We start from the raw sequence: 16495 nt of genomic DNA, 5'->3' as shown, positions 1-16495 counted from the left end.
TAAGATTGGCGTCATTAATTTGATTGCTGTTCGAAAGGGGAAAGTATTAATTATATCGAATGAGAGAGATTAAGACAATCTAATGATCTAGCTTCCGTCCCTTTACTTGTTCTTCAAAAACACATACCAATCTGCCTCTGAAAAACTCGAGTCAGATTCAAATTCAGTACCATTTTGATAAAAATTTAAGTGTGATGTTTACACTTTAGAACGTTTCTGAGACCATTTTGCGGTATAGAAAACAGTGATCCAAAACGCTTCACGATTGAGGGTACAAGTTAATTGCTCTGCGATCTGCACAATCATTTTTAAGGTAGAGTCTAAATAAGACATATTGGAGAATAAATAGAAAATATCATCCTCCTAGATGATAAGATCATGTTAACAATCTTCACATGATATATCGAGCTAAAGCTCAATGTGTTAGAAGATCAGATCATCACCTAGATCATTCAATAATTTGTGGTATATGATGGCAAAGATGACCAAACTTTACAGCACTGACACTTCGGCTAGCAGCAATAACTATTAACTAGTGCCATTGATTCATGCAAACAGATTTGTTACTCTTTTGCCACGCTTAGGAGTTTGTATTGGGTTCTACTCAACACTATGCAAGTAATATTTTAACATTGGTACCCTTATAGCTTGCAATATCAGCTTCAGCTTTAAATATATGAATGCATCTGTCAACGGCTAAACTTATATAAAAATGAGAGAACTAATTGCAGAAGAAAATCATTCATTTATACTTGTTCAAAAGAACAAATATTTATTTACTAAGAAGAGAAAATTTAAGCATTAGCTTCGCGTGGTTAATTAAGCGCAATAAACACCTCAGTTGAATATCAATTTGAAATGCTTATGCAAACTCACATGCATTGTTCATTACTCATGTTCATCTCTAAATTGCATTGCTTAGAACCTTAGCGTCCTTCAATTTGAAATAAGCATAATCCTAAAAACAAAGCTGTCCTTTTACATTAAAAAATAATAAAAGCATCATCTGTGCACATGTTGAAGCTTTGGATTTGCATGACCGTTAATATCCACGTGTGCATTCGTAAATAGAGAAAAGTAGTTGGTGAGTTAGTGTTATATGACAGGCGTGTACTTTATCGTTGCTTTAATTTTCGCAAACCTCGTTTCGGACACAGTTGCCACCTTCAGCAACAAGATCTTCCTTTCAGACCTTTCTACCTTTTCTACTTATTTCACGTTATTTAATATTTGCGCTACGAAACTTCTTAAGAAGTCTCTAAAATTTCTCCTCCTGCTCATAAATGTAAGAGTAAGAAAAACAAATACTCTAATAACAAGAAAAATAGGCTCTCTTTATTTATTTATTTTTCTAGGAAACATCAAAGCACCCTTTTGTTAACTTACTGGGTCGAAATTTAGTTTAATGTGAGAACAAAAAGAATGCCAAATTCAGATCAGTTTTATAATAATTTTATATATAAAACATAATTTATAATTTATTTTTCACCTAATAGCTTTGCGGCTATAAGGCTTAAGTTGCAGCTGGAGTGATAATAGATTAGATTCTATCCAGATTCATATGGTCTGAGTCAAAATGATGCAACTTAGTGATGAAACTCAGTTGCATTCATAGTAATTTTGATTTCTCTATTTTGTTGTTTTTGTTCTTTTCCTTATTCTCATTCTAGATCCTCCACTGCCATACCACCAGGTCCAGGTCAACGCTTCTATATACATAGTGATTGGACATTGAAATCAGAAAAGAAAATAGTGGATGAATCTGGTCTTGTAACATATTAGCCTTTATCATCAAGAGAGTTATAGTTATGCAACAAGAAGAGGAAAATCTGAAGGATCCCTGTGGTGAAGAAAAAGAAGGAGAAGAAGAAGAAGATGAAGAAAGGAAGAAGGGTAGTGTCTGGTGTGGTTGTATCTGCATCCCTGTGCATTGGTTTAAGATGCTATCAAGGGAAATGCATTGGAGCTTTGTGTTTGGTGTGATAATAGTTTATGGAGTGAGTCAAGGACTTGGTGGAGGCCTTTCTGGTGTTGGAACAAAGTATTACATGAAAGATGTTCAGAAAGTGCAGCCATCACAAGCACAGGTTTATGCAGGAATCACTTCCATTCCTTGGATTGTTAAGCCTTTGTGGGGTCTTCTTACAGATGTTCTTCCCATTCTCGGATATCGCAGGCGACCTTATTTCATTTTTGCTGGTATGTTTTTTATTAATAGTTAATACATTCTGTATTTTTGTTCAATTCAAATACATTACTTATTGATGAACTTTGTTCCACAGTTTTGAATCTCTCCAGTTTTCTTGGATCTCAGTCAGTTTATAAGTTTCTTATTGATGAAATACTAGAGACAAAGATAAGACAGAAAAATCATGATGCTTGAAGTGGATTCAAATATATCATAGTGCAGATTTCTAAATGATTTTCTTTTGTTTTTCATTGTGACAGGTTTCATAGGAGTGATTAGCATGGTTCTATTATCTTTGCATGAAAACCTGCACATTATGTTGGCCATTTTGGCATTAACTGCTAGTAGTACTGGTGTGGCTATAGCTGATGTTACCATTGATGCTTGTGTGGCACAGAACAGTATCACCCATCCTTCACTGGCCGCCGACATGCAAAGTTTATGCGCCTTCAGTAGTTCTGTAGGAGCATTATTAGGATTCTCCATTGGTGGTATCTTTGTTCATCTCATAGGCCCTATGGTTAGCCTCTTGAAACTTAAAAAGTTTTCATTAATCTTGAGAAGGTTTTCTGGTTTTCAATGCACTTCATTGGTTATATACTAATGAAAAACCGTTTTTCTCAGGGGGTGTTTGGTTTGATGACAATCCCTTCTGGACTTTTAATTTTGCTTGGGTTTATGCTTGATGAGCCTTATATGCCTAACTTTGCCTACAAACAGGTATAATAATTAGCTTGTGTCGTTCATTTATTTTCAATTCAATGATATCCTAGCTAATACAACTATCTATATAATTGTGTGTAGGTGAACCAAAAGTTTGTTGATGCTAGCAAGTCTATGTGGACAACACTGAAGAAGGATGATGTATGGAAGCCTTGTTTATACATGTATTTATCATATGCTTTGAGTCTGAATATCTTTGAAGGATTGTTCTATTGGTATACAGATCCAAAAGCTGGGCCATCTTTCTCTCAGGTAATTTGGTTAGGAATATTAATGATCGAGTAAACTACCATTTTTATCTACAAATATTAAAAATGTTGACAAATCTACCTACGAAAAAACAAAATTGACTTTGTACCTGTGAAGATGTGCTTTGATTGACAAAATTACCTAAATCCTAAAAAAATCAACTTTGGAGATTGTAATGGTGGTGGTAAAGAGAAGGAGGTGGCAATGGAAGCAGTGGTCGTAGTTGGGGATGAGAAAGAATTTGGGTGGTGGTAATAAAGGGTTGGGAGTGGGGTATGTTAAGTTAAGAAGGATAATTTAAGAGTTTCGGATAACTTTTTAGGTTTTAGATAATGTTGTTGGCCGAAATCCATTTTTCATAGGTACAAAGTCAATTTTATTTTTTTTATGGGTAAATTTGCCAGCCTTCTAAACATTGGTGGGTGAAAATAATGGTTTATATGAAATTATACCATATTTAGAAGGTGATGCATATTCTCAATTGCCTTTGAGGCCCTTCTTTCTTTGTGCAGGAGACAGTTGGTTTCATATTCTCAATTGGTTCAGTTGGGGCCCTTTTAGGTGCATTACTATATCAGTATGCATTAAAGGATTATGCATTCAGAGACCTCCTCTTCTGGACTCAGCTAATATATGCATTATCAGGCATGGTAGATTTGGTTATGGTGTTGAGATTGAACCTCAAGTTTGGTATACCAGATTACTTGTTTGTAATGATAGTTGATAGTGTTGCTCAAATGACTACTAGACTCAAATGGATGCCCATGCTTGTACTCAGTGCAAAGCTTTGCCCTTCAGGTATTGAAGGCACATTCTTTGCATTATTAATGTCCATTGATAACTTTGGAGTGCTATCTTCTTCATGGGGTGGAGGACTTTTGCTTCACTTGTTTAAGATTACAAGAACAAAGTTTGATAATCTTTGGTTAGCTATTTTGCTGAGGAACATCTTAAGGATCACACCACTTTGCTTGCTTTTTTTGGTGCCTAAAGCTGATCCTAACTCTTCCATTCTTGCAACAAGTGAAAGCTTGGATTCAGAAGTGGTTATTGAAACTTCTGAAATGGAGAATAATATTGAATTGGTTTCACTTGTGAACAATGTTGATGCCATGTAGCAAAGCAATAATAAATTTAAGAAACATTCTTTCAGATTCTCAATCTCCATTACACACAAATGATCAAGCCAATGTTGTAGCAATATTTTTAGAGAAGTGACAAGAAATTGAGAATCCTTCAATTGAATGTTGTACTTTTCTTTAATTTCTTTTAATTAATGTATCTTTTAATTTTTTCTATTCAATAACTAATGCATTTACATAAAATTGTTGTTTCTAACTTAAGACTTGTTTGAGTGAGTTTTTTTTTTTTTTTAATTTAAATTATTGAAAAAAAATTAATATTTAAATATTTTATGAGTCTAACATCAACAAAAATCAGTTAGAGATAGTATTACTTCAAATCTTATTTTTTAACTTGATTTGACTTGGTTCATAAAAAAAACTTAGATACGTAGTATTATTCTAAAATTATAAACTGCGCTTATCATTTTTAAACAAACTATACTTTTTTTTTCTTAAGTTTAAAAATAAAAAAATAGACAACAAATTTTGGTATTAAAAAAACTTTTTTAAATATTGAAGTATCCATAAAATATCACGGATTCTATACTCCCATATAAATGTGGGAATAAGATACTTCATCACAAAAAATATTAGATAATTATTTTGGCAGAAGTGCTACACATATAAGTCATTTTGATTTATAAGTCATACAAGTTAGGTCAAACCCAACAAAAAGGACGCTCACTCATACGAGCGTGTTAACACGCGCGCTACTCAACAGTTTCCATAACGTCCACCATTATGAAAGACGTTTCTTCTTCTTCCTCGATCAAAATCACAACCGTCGTTTTTTCTTTGCGTTCCTCCTTCTTCTCCCCCTCCTCTTCCTTCTTCTTCTCCTTCTTCTTTGCGTTTCTCCTCCTTTTTCTTCGCGTGTTTCATATTCATCGTCGTTTTTTTATTACTGTTATTGTTGCTGCATTTTTTCCTCCTTCTCTTTCTATTTATTTTGCAACATTATGTATTTTTTCTTCTTTATTTGACTTTTTCCTCCCAAGAAGAATTATGAGAATATGAAATAAGAAGATGAAGAAGAAGAAGCAGCAAAAGATGATGAGGAGGATTAGGAAGAATTTTGAATTATGCAGAACTTATTAGCATACATACACCGAAAATTCTTAAACAATACACCCAAATATCTTCGTGTTACACCAAAATTTGCTGCAAATATAGAAAAATATTTCCTTTAATGCTGCATTTTTTTTCAATTTTTTCTTATTTCTTTCTTTCTTTCAGTTGAATAAATATAAGTTTATCCTCTTCCAAGTAATTTCGTGCCATTATATGTTTCTTCTTCTTTATTTGATTTTTTTATTTTTTATTCTTGTTAAAAGAGTAAAAAAAGAAGAAACTTGAGAAGATAAAATAAGAAAAAAAAAAAGATGATGATGATGATGATGATAAAAAAGAAGAAGAAGCAGTAGAAGATGAGGAGGAGGGAGAAGAAGAGTTTTAAATTATGCAGAATTTATCAACACACATACACCGAAAATTCTTAAAGAACACTCAAATATCTTCGTGTTACACCCAAATACAGAAAAATATTTTCTTTAATGTAGAAATTTTACATTACATTCAACTCAAACCATCAACGATGAACAACAATTTTCACAAACAAAAACAACATTATTCACCTATAGAATCATGAATTACTAACGAAAATATTAACTAGAATCGAACCACACCTCAGCCACTTGATTGGATTCAAAATAATTAATTTCGTTCTGGTTTAATTGACAATCTGAACTTGAATTATTCATTATCTTCAACAACGAGATAACTGATGATGGAGGTGAAGGAGAAAAAAGGAGAAAAAGAAATTCCAATGAAAAAAGAAGGAGGAAGAAGAGGAGGAGGAGGAGGAGAAGGTGGTGTTAGTAAGAGAGTAAAACAAGAAGAAACTTGAGAAAGTAAAACAAAAAGGAAAAGATGAATAAAAAAAAGAAGAAAATGGTGATGATGATGAAAAAAAAAAGAAGAAGAAGCAGCAAAAGATGAGGAGGAGGAAGAGGAAAAGTTTTAAATTATACAGAACTTATTAACATACATACACCAAAAATTTTTAAATAATACACCCAAATATCTTCATGTAACATCCAAATTTACTACAAATACAGAAAAATATTTCCTCTAATGCTACATTTTTTTCTTCTTCTTTTTTTCCTTATTTCTTTCTTTCTTTTAGTTGAATAAATGTAAGTTCATACTCTTCTAAGTAATTTTGTACCATTATATGTTTCTTCTTGTTCTTTATTTGATTTTTTTTTTATTTTATTCTTGTTAAAAGAGTAAAATAAGAAGAAACTTGAGAAGATAAAATAAGAAAAAAAAAGATGAATAAGAATAAAAAAGAAGATGATGATGATGATGATGGTGATGAAGAAAAAGAAGAAGAAGAAGCAGCAGAACATAAGGAGAAGGGAGAAGAAGAGTTTTGAATTATGCAGAATTTACCAGTACACATACACCGAAAATTATTAAAGAATACACCTAAATCTCTTCGTGTTACATCCAAATATCTTCGTGTTACACGCAAATTTGCTGCAAATACAGAAAAATATTTTCTTTAATATAGAACTTTTACATTACATTCAATTCAAACCATCAACGATGAAACATTATTCACTTACAAAATCATAAACTAATAACGAAAAAATTAACTTGAATCAAACCACACGTAAACTACTTGATTGGATTCAAAACAATAATTAATTTCGTTTTGGTTCAATTGACAATCTGAACTTGAACTATTCATTATCTTTAATAACGAGATAACTAATGATGGATGAGAAAGAGAAAAAGGAAGGAGGAGAAGAAGAAATTCCAATGAAAAAAGGAGGAGAAAGATGTGGTAGTATTGGTGACGACGATAACGAGAAAGAAAAATAACAAAGAAAAAGAAAAACGTGTAGTAACAATACGAAAAAAAATGTGTATGCGTGAATATAAATAACTTGCATAATTTGTATAGAAAAAATGTTTGTACGTGAAGAATAATTCTTATTTTGATACGATGACAAATTATTATGTATCAATAAAATGAAAACAGAAACGAATAAACAAGTGACATATATATAGATTATATTATCAGTATGAATATTTATTTTTTACTTATTTTTTAAAAAATATATTATATAATTGAGTAATGTTACACATTCAAATTTTTTTGTTAACTAAGTCTAAATTAGTTTAATATTAAAAAAAATAATTACCATTATTTTAAATCTTATTATTTAATTTAGTTAAATTTAATTTATATAAAAATTTAATTGTATAGTATTATTCAAATATATAATAACCATTATAAAACTTAAAGCACGCCTTAAAATTAGGGCTTGTTTGGTTTAATTTTGAGAGAGAAATTTTTTTTGTATTATTTTTTTGTTTAAAATAAAATAACCATGAGTAGATTAACATCTGAGCTTAATGCTCAAGAAATAAAATATAACTACGAAAAAAAACTAGCCTAAAGAGAATAATTTGTTACGTTGTTAGAAGTCGTCTTTCAAAAATAAAAGTAAAAGTGTAATTGTGTTTTTCTAAAACACAAATTTTTTATTTTATGTTTAATAAATTAAAAAGAATATATATTTGTATTTGTAATTTTAAAAAATAAAAATAATTTTAAAATATTTAAGGTAAAAATTTTTAAAATTTAATTTATATTTATCAAAATTAAAAAATTTAATATAACTTATATATTAATTAATTTTTAAATTTAATTTTTATATTTATATTTATTATAAAATTTTTAAAATTATTTTATCGAACACAACTATTATTATTTGTGTTTATTGAAATAATTTTTAATTAATATAGATATTGCAATTTTTAAAAAGCTTAGCTTTTACAAATTATTTTTAAAAAAATAAAAATTTTACTAACCTAAATATGTAACTAGTTTTTTGAAAAATATAATACTAAAAATGTGTTATATTATTAGTTTTCAATGGTCATTGGAGTAACATTGTGTAGTGGATTAGTGGCTCCATATTATAGACTATTAGCTTATTAAATAAAGCACTACCTAATAGCTAGTAGCCGGGAGCTCTGGACGTCTTGCGTGAATGGTCTATAATGTAAAGCTACTAATTCACTACACAATGTTACTCTAATGACTATTGAAAACTAATAATATCACACATTTTTAGTATTATGTTTTTTGAAAAAGTAGTTACATATTTAGGTTAGTAAAACTTTTATTTTCTTAAAAATAATTTGTAAAAGCTAAATTTTTTAAAAATTGTAATATCTATATTAATTAAAAATTATTTCAATAAACACAAATAATAATACTTGTGCACGATAAAAAAATTTTAAAATTTTAAAAATTTTATAATAAACATAAATATAAGGATTAAATTTAAAAATTAATTAATATATAAGTTATATTAGATTTTTTAATTTTGATAAATATAAATTAAATTTTAAAAATTTTATTTTAGATATTTTTAAAAGTATTTTTATTTTTTAAAAATTACAAATACAAATATATATTTTAAATTTATTAAATACAAAATAAAAAATTTATATTTTTAAAAAACACAATTATACTTTTATTTTTATTTTTGAAAAACTTATTCTAGCAACGTAATAAATTATTCTCTTTAGGCTAGTTTTTTGTGTAGTTACATTTTATTTCTTGGACACTAACGTCGAATGTTAATCTACTTATAATTACTTTATTTTAATCAGAAAAATAATACAGAAAAATTTCGCTGTCGAAATTAAACAAAACAAAATTAAACAAAACAAGCCTTAATTTTAGGGCGTTTTAACTTTTGTAATGGGTATTATATATTTGAATAATACTACATAATAAAATTTTGTTACGAACCAAGTCTAACCAAATTGAATAAGTAATGTTACTCATAACTAATTTATGTTTTTTTTTTTTTGTTTTTCACGGTATTTCTCAGCCGGACAGGTCAAGAATTAATCCGTCGCGGTACTGAGCTCCATTTAAGGGTTTGCCGCTAGCCAATGGGTTGCTGCATGCACAAGGCGGGATTCAAACTTCCGACACTTGGGTAAGCGGACTAGTGAGCTAACTACTAAAGCAACCCAACTTGATTACTAATTTATGTTATTATTAGACCAACTTGATTAACAAACAAATTTAGATATGTAAGTTTTTTTTTTTGTAGTAAAAGTAACTGTTACGATGGGTAACCGGAGATTGATGGGCTGGACTCGTTAGGCTGGCCCAATCGTCTGAGGAGGGAAGCCTTCGCAGGGAATCGTGCTTCTGGGCCTCCGTCCGACTTGTGACTATGAGTGAATGGGGGTGGTACCTACAAAGACACTCCGATGCCTAAGTCAGCAAGGGTGTAAGCAGGTTTAGAGAGTATTGAGACTTAGAGATACCTAAGAGGTGTCAGTGTATTTATAGTGGTGAACCAATAACCACCGTTGAGGTAGCTCCACCTTTTAAGGTGGGTAACCGTCCCTTTATCTTAGGGAAGTTGAGATATGGCTCTTGAAAGTGGGTTGAGAGATTTTAGAGACAGTTATTTTAGTATTATCTGCCAGCTAATTCTCGTTCCCGACTTCTTTAGAGCAGGTCGTGGTGGGAACCGACTTCAAGGGGAAAGTTGGTGTGAAATAAGGACCAACTCCTTGGATTGGGCCTTTCTTTTTAGACTGGGCCTTAGCGTTGGTCCAGGGTATGAACAGTGCCCCTACTCGAGCCCAATTTCTTTTAAGAATTGGGGTCGAGTATTTTAACTCGGAATCGCAGCCGACTTGATAAGGAACCAACGTGATTTTTTAGAACTGACATGTTTTGAAAATTCTCAACAGTCGCGTCTAATCAAACGTCGCGTCCGTTAGGAATTTGCGTATTTATACGCGGGGATCAGTTACATTGGGAACGGCGCCTCTCCTTAAATGACGGCCTCCGTTTTTACTATTATGCCCCTAACATTTTTATAAATACTTTCCCTCTCTTTCCTTGCTTCGTTTTTGAAAATTTTCACACTTTCTCTCCTCTGTTCGAAAGAAGCTTTGTTCGAAGGGACTTCCTCTTTCTCTGCTCCTTCCCTTTTTCAAGCAAAGGTTAGTTTTTCTCTACTCTCTTTTTACGAAGTGCTTTTATTTGCATGTTCTTATTTTAGAGAGGAGAATTGGCTCGTAGGCTCTTAGTGACTCTTGTCTGATTCCAGGCCCCTTAGAGACCCTGTTTTTGATCCTTTTTTCTTTTTCCTTTGTAGGTTTCGCTATACCTTTTTAGGAAAGAATGTCTTCTATAGAAACCCTTACTCAATGGGTAGATGTCACTGTTCTGGGGGAGGAACCCTTTATAGATACTGACTTCATCACCAACCTTCGCACTCATCATAGAATTTGTACTTCTGATGAGGATCAGCCGAAGTATGAGTTGATTGTCCCGGGTCCAGAAGACCGGGTTTGCTTTGCGAGGGCTACTGAGGCAGCCCCTCATTTTTTCTATATGTATGAGAGCATGATTACCCGTTTGGGTATTTTTCTTCCTTTTTCTGATTTTGAAATAGCCGTTTTATGTCACTGCCGTGTTGCTCCTACCCAACTTCACCCTAATTCTTGAGGGTTTTCTGAAAATTTACCAATTTATCAGCCATGCTTTGGACTTTCTGACTTCTCTGAGAATTTTCTTTTTCCTCTTCCACATGACTAAGCCCTTCAGTGGGCAAAATAATAAACAACAGTGGGTGTCTTTCCAGGCTATACAAGGTCGGAGAGTCTTCACCCTTTTCGATGAATCCTTCCATGACTTCAAAACTTACTTTTTCAAAGTTCAAGCTGTAGAGGGTCACCACCCCTTTTTCCTGGATGAGAATTCTTCCCCTCGCTTTCCTTTGTACTGGCTAGAGGCCTCCCCTTGTGAAAAATATGGCTTGGATGACTTAGATGAAGTGGAGGCGGCCATTGTGGGGTTCCTTCGAGAAGTATGGGGGAGAACCCCCTACCTGGATACAAAAAAGTTTCTCCAGGAGACTCCGACTTTTGTCCAGGCAAAACTAGGTAGCTTTTTGTTTGTTTATCATATTTTCCAACTTGTTTTCTCCGACTTGTTTTACTGATTTTGGCTACCTAATTGTTTTTTTATAGAGATGGCGAAGAAGAATTTTAGGGAGTCTTACCAGAGAGTTCAGGAGGCCAAGGCGAGGTCCCGTGCCAAGGTCGGCGGCGCCAGGGCAGCTGGTTCTTCACTTCCTTCCCCTCCCCTCTCTTCTCGCAGTTTGGGGACCCCCACCCAACCTATTGTCATTTCTTCCCCAGCCTCTTCTCTGCCGTCCTCCCCTCCCCGATCTTCCCCTGAGCTTGAAAAGAAGAAGCGCAAGACTTTAGAGTCTAGCTCTTCTTTTGAAGGTGAGGCCAAGGTGGATGCGCCTCAGTTCGTTCGGAAGCATATCTATCCTCATACTCGTATAGGTATGGATGATGCTTCTGTTCGAAACCACCTTACCATTCTGGCTCAAGAGAGTATCAGGGCGGCAGGGGTGTGCACACAGTTCCTTGATATCTTTGAGAAGACTCCCCTTAGCTCTTTGGGTTCATCCTCGAAGGTTGAGGAGTTGGATGGGAGGCTTCGCTTATATCAAAGGCAGGAGAAGGTGCTGAGGGAGGAGATCGCCAAATTGAAGGAGGAGAGGAATGGCCTCTAGGAGAGGGAAAGGAAGTTGCAGGCCTAGTGTTCCATGGCAGAGGGCCTGAGGGAGAAGGCGCAGGAGAGCTATTCGAGTTTGTTCGAGGACCTTGTGGAGGTGAAGAAGGACTTGATGAGAGCTCGGGAGGCCTATACGGAGTTGGAGGACTCTATTGCTGACGGGGCTGAAGAGGCGTGGTGGATCTTTAAGGAACAGGTCGGAGTTCTTGCTCCCGACCTGGATCTCTCTCCTTTGGATCCGGACAAGATTGTGGTTGACGGGGCTATCGTTTCTCCTCTCTCTCCCCAATATGTCACCGAGTCTGATATAAAGACTCGGGGACAAAGGATAATGGAGTCCCCTCCCCGACCAAAAGATGCCCCAAGTTCTTCGAAGGCTTCTGGAACTTCCACTCCATCTCCTATGGATATTTCTCTCCCTGGTCCTGATGGTGCTCTGACTACTCTTCCTGACTCTGGCGGTGCTCTGACTACTCCTTCCAGCTCTGGTGGTGACGTCCTTCCTAACTGAAAAAGTGATTGTGGCTATATGGGGACCCGGCCTGTGGGTCTCCCCTTTTTTAAACTATTTATTTTTAAACTGTGGTGGTAGTTTACTGACACTTTCTTGGCCTTTTATGGCCGCTAACAAAAAATACACTTTTTTAGATAAGGGTTTTAAGTTACCTTTCTTTGTCTTATTGTGTGCATGTTTGTCTGTTTAGGTTTTGAAAAAGAACCTCTTTGATCTTTCCTTTTGAAAAAACCTTTTCCTTCACTGGCTGTCCTTTTTTCTAAGTTTTTCTTGAAATTTCTTATGGACTAGGGATAGCATTTGCCTTGGTGCTTTCACTAGGTTTTTCGATCTCTTTTTGGTATTCCTTATACTTAATTTTTTGATTTATTGAGTTCTTATGACTTAGGTTATTTTTGCGATGCATTTCTTTGTTTCTCGGTTTTTCCGACTTGTAAGTCAGATAATTTCCGAGTTTACCACGATCGACTTTTATAACCTCTTTACACCAACTTGTATCTCGTCGTTTTATCCTGACGACCATCTAGGTCGGTTCATGGGATTTTCACGCTTTGTCGAGCTTAAGTCGGCGTGTTTCGTAGAAAGAAAGAAAGCGAGAAGGAATTTATAAGAGATATTGTAAAAGATTTTTATTTATTTGCGAAGGTACTTTACTGCTACTAAGGGTTTTTGACTGTCTATTGTCCCTTATTCTCTACTGTGATGCCTCGTTAAAAACCCTCCTTTAGAAAAAACCCTTTTATTTTGGGAAAAATAATGAAGTTGGAAAAAGAGTACATCAGGGAGTAGAGTTCACTTTTAACTATAGTACCTTTTCATATTACAAGCATGCCATGACCTTGGTAACTCGGTGCCGTTTAAGTCGGTCACCTTATAATAACCTTTTCCTAAGACCTCACTAATTTTGTATGGTCCCTTCCAATTAGCAGCGAGCTTCCCTTCCCCAGATTTGTTGACTCCAATGTCGTTCCTGATTAAGACCAAGTCGTCTGGGGTGAAACTCCTTCGAATGACTTTTTTGTTGTATCTGGTGGTCATTCTTTGCTTCAATGCCGCTTCTCTTATCTGGGCTTGCTCTCGGACTTCGGGGAGCAATTCAAGTTCCTCTTTGTGCCCCTGTACATTTCCGACCTCATCATGGAAGATCACCCTTGGACTTTGCTCGTCGACTTCTACTGGTATCATGGCTTCCACGCCATAAACAAGTCGGAAAGGTGTTTCTCCTGTGGCAGATTGAGGCGTCGTTCGGTAAGCCCATAACACTTGTGGGAGCTCCTCAGCCCAAGCTCCTTTTGCGTCTTGTAGTCTTTTCTTTAATCCTGCCAGTATGACTTTGTTAGGTGCCTTGACTTGTCCATTTGCTTGTGGATGTTCCACCGAGGTGAACTGGTGTTTGATCTTCATACTGGCTACTAGGCTTCTAAAGGTAGAGTCGGCGAACTAGATTCCATTATCTGTGGTGATAGAATGAGGTATCTCATATCTTGTGATAATATTTTTGTAGAGGAACCTCTGACTTCTCTGAGCCATGATGGTGGCTAATGACTCTGCTTCTATCCACTTTGTTAAGTAGTCTATTCCCACGATTAAGTATTTGACTTGTCCTGGGGCCTGGGAAAAAGGTCCTAACAGATCCATCCCCCATTTTGCGAAGGGTCATGGAGAAGTTATACTGATGAGCTCCTCGGGGGGAGCCACGTGGAAATTTGCGTGCATCTGGCATGGCTGGCACTTCTTCACAAATTCTGTGGCATCCTTCTGCAAGGTTGGCCAATAGAATCTGGCTCGGATTACTTTTCTGGCTAGTGACCTGGCCCCGAGGTGGTTTCCGCAGATCCCATTATGAACCTCCTCTAGTACTTCAGTGGTCCTTGAGGTTGGTACGCACTTCAGCAATGGTGTTGATATTCCTCTTTTATAAAAGATATTTTTCACCAGAGTGTAGTATTGTGCTTCCCTCTGAATTTTCTTGGCCTCTTTTTCCTCTTTGGGGAGGATGTCGAATTTTAGGTATTCGACTAAGGGATTCATCCATCCGAGGTTTAGCCCGGTTACTTCAAGGACATCTTGTTTGTCCTCTGTTTTCACCACAGAGGGTTCTTGGAGAGTTTCCTGGATCAAGCTTCTATTATTTTCCCCTGGTTTGGTACTTGCTAACTTGGAGAGGGCGTCTGCTCTGTTATTAAGATCCCGAGTTATATGTCTGATTTCGGTTTCTGCAAAGTGCCCAAGGTGCTCCAGAGTTTTTTCCAAGTATCTCTTCATATTTGGATCTTTGGCCTGATACTCTCTATTTATTTGGGAGGTCACCACTTGAGAGTCACTAAATATCGTCACTTTTGTCACACCGACTGATGAACGGATTTTTGACGGTTTAGAAATTCACTAATAAAATCTCGTTGTAAAGTATAGTTTCTAAACCAAGCAATAATCCTTTCATACAAAAAGTTGTTTGTCACTAGTACAAACCCCTAAAATTTATAAACCGAAGTATTGGACCTCGGGTCGTTCTCCCTAGGAATTGTAATGAAGTGTCTTGTTATCGGTTGTGAGTTATATTTGGGGTTTTTAGGATTTTTAGACAAGAATTATAAATGGCAAGAAAAGTAAACTAACAACTATAAAAGGCCCTTGGTAAGGTGTGAGAACTAGAAGTCCTATGCTAGTTATCCTTCTCAATTGTGATGAGAATTGTTCATTGCTACCACTTAGTTAACCCTTACTAAATAAAGGAAAGTCAAGTGGATGAATTGACTTGAGCCACAAGTTCTAGCCAACTCCCAAGGAAAGACTAGCTTTAGTGCATTCCAAACCAATTAGCAACCTCTCCAATTATCAATCAACAAAGGAATTAGATAACTCAAGTGTCACTAATTACTCTACCTAGGCCAAGAGGAACAAAATCTACACTAAAACTAAAAGAGACATTTCAACAAACACATAAAGTGCAATAGAAGTAAACATTATTAAATGCAAGAATTAAAGGAATCTACAACTATAAAAACAAGAGATCAACAATAGAAAAGCAAAGAAGACACATTTATTATGAATTACCTCTTATTGAATTGGAAGAATGTAGAAGGAACAATACTAGATCTACAACAAAATACAAGAACAACATAAAGGAAATTGCAATAAAAGAATGGAAGAAGAATCAATGTAACTACAAGGAATTGAGATGTAGAAGTAGAAGAACATGAATCTAAATCTAGATCTAAGAACTAAACCTAATCCTAATCCTAATTCTAGAGAGAAGTGAGAGCTTCTCTCTCTAAAATTCTAAACTAAAAGTGATTATTGGTTAAAAGTGATGATGATCCCCCTTCCCCTTAATCCTTCATCCTTTTATTTCTTTTCCTTAGCAATTTGACGCCAAAAATGGGTTCAGAAAACCTCTCAAATCGCCAGGCACGTGTTGCATTAATGAGGTCATGTGCCATCATCGGCGCGTGCGCGCATGGTACGCGTGCGCGTCCTTGGCCTGTTTCGCAATGTGCGCGCGAGCGCCTTGTGCGCGTGCGCGTGCATGGCTCTGATTTTGCTTCTTTGACTTTTAATGCTTCTCTCCACTTGTATGCTTCCTTCCTTGCTTCCTTTGATCCATGCCTAGCCTATTTCATCCTGAGATTACTAACAAACACATCAAGGCATCTTATGGAATCAAAGAGGAAATAGAATTCATCAAAATAAGGCTTAAAAAGCATGTTTTTACACTTAATCACAAATACGGGAGAGATAACAAAATCATGCTAATTCCTAGGCTAAATGTGACAAAAGGTTATCAAGATGCTCTAAATTCAATACAAAACAAACCGTCAAATTGGGGTTTGTCACCGACCTCTTCTGCCAGCTTTAAGCCTGCAATCAGGGCTTCATATTCTGCCTGATTATTAGAAGCTGGGAATTCAAACTTAAGGAAAACCTCTATTTGTGTTCCCCCTTCATTAACCAGTATTATGCCTGCACCGCTTCCTGTCTTGTTTGAGGATCCATCTACGTATAGTTCCCATGTAGTTGGCTTTTCCTCTCGGTCTCCCGCATATTCCGCT

At 35.1% G+C, this 16495-nt stretch overlaps 1 protein-coding gene across 1 annotated transcript; it reads left to right on the top strand.

Moving 5' to 3' along the window:
- Window positions 1-1150: 1150 nt before the first annotated feature.
- Window positions 1151-4485, top strand: LOC112783201 (probable folate-biopterin transporter 2). Its single transcript, XM_072231515.1, has 6 exons — window positions 1151-1285; window positions 1694-2199; window positions 2449-2708; window positions 2813-2908; window positions 2993-3163; window positions 3673-4485. Exons 2-6 carry the CDS (start codon window positions 1809-1811, stop codon window positions 4276-4278), a joined length of 1524 nt encoding a protein of 507 aa, XP_072087616.1. The 5' UTR covers window positions 1151-1285; window positions 1694-1808; the 3' UTR covers window positions 4279-4485.
- Window positions 4486-16495: the final 12010 nt, after the last annotated feature.

The sequence above is a fragment of the Arachis hypogaea genome, chromosome 20 (assembly GCF_003086295.3).
Source record: "Arachis hypogaea cultivar Tifrunner chromosome 20, arahy.Tifrunner.gnm2.J5K5, whole genome shotgun sequence".
Classification (NCBI taxonomy): Eukaryota; Viridiplantae; Streptophyta; class Magnoliopsida; order Fabales; family Fabaceae; genus Arachis; species Arachis hypogaea.
The sequence above is the reverse complement of the archived record's forward strand: the minus strand, read 5'-3'. Positions and strand labels throughout refer to the sequence as shown.

Bases quoted from the DNA above. Each gene is read 5' to 3' on its own strand.
- LOC112783201 (XM_072231515.1), top strand. From the start codon at position 1,809: ATGCAACAAGAAGAGGAAAATCTGAAGGATCCCTGTGGTGAAGAAAAA. The intron at 2,709-2,812 runs GTTAGCCTCTTG...CGTTTTTCTCAG, and splicing joins TTCATCTCATAGGCCCTATG to GGGGTGTTTGGTTTGATGAC. The intron at 3,164-3,672 runs GTAATTTGGTTA...TTCTTTGTGCAG, and splicing joins CTGGGCCATCTTTCTCTCAG to GAGACAGTTGGTTTCATATT.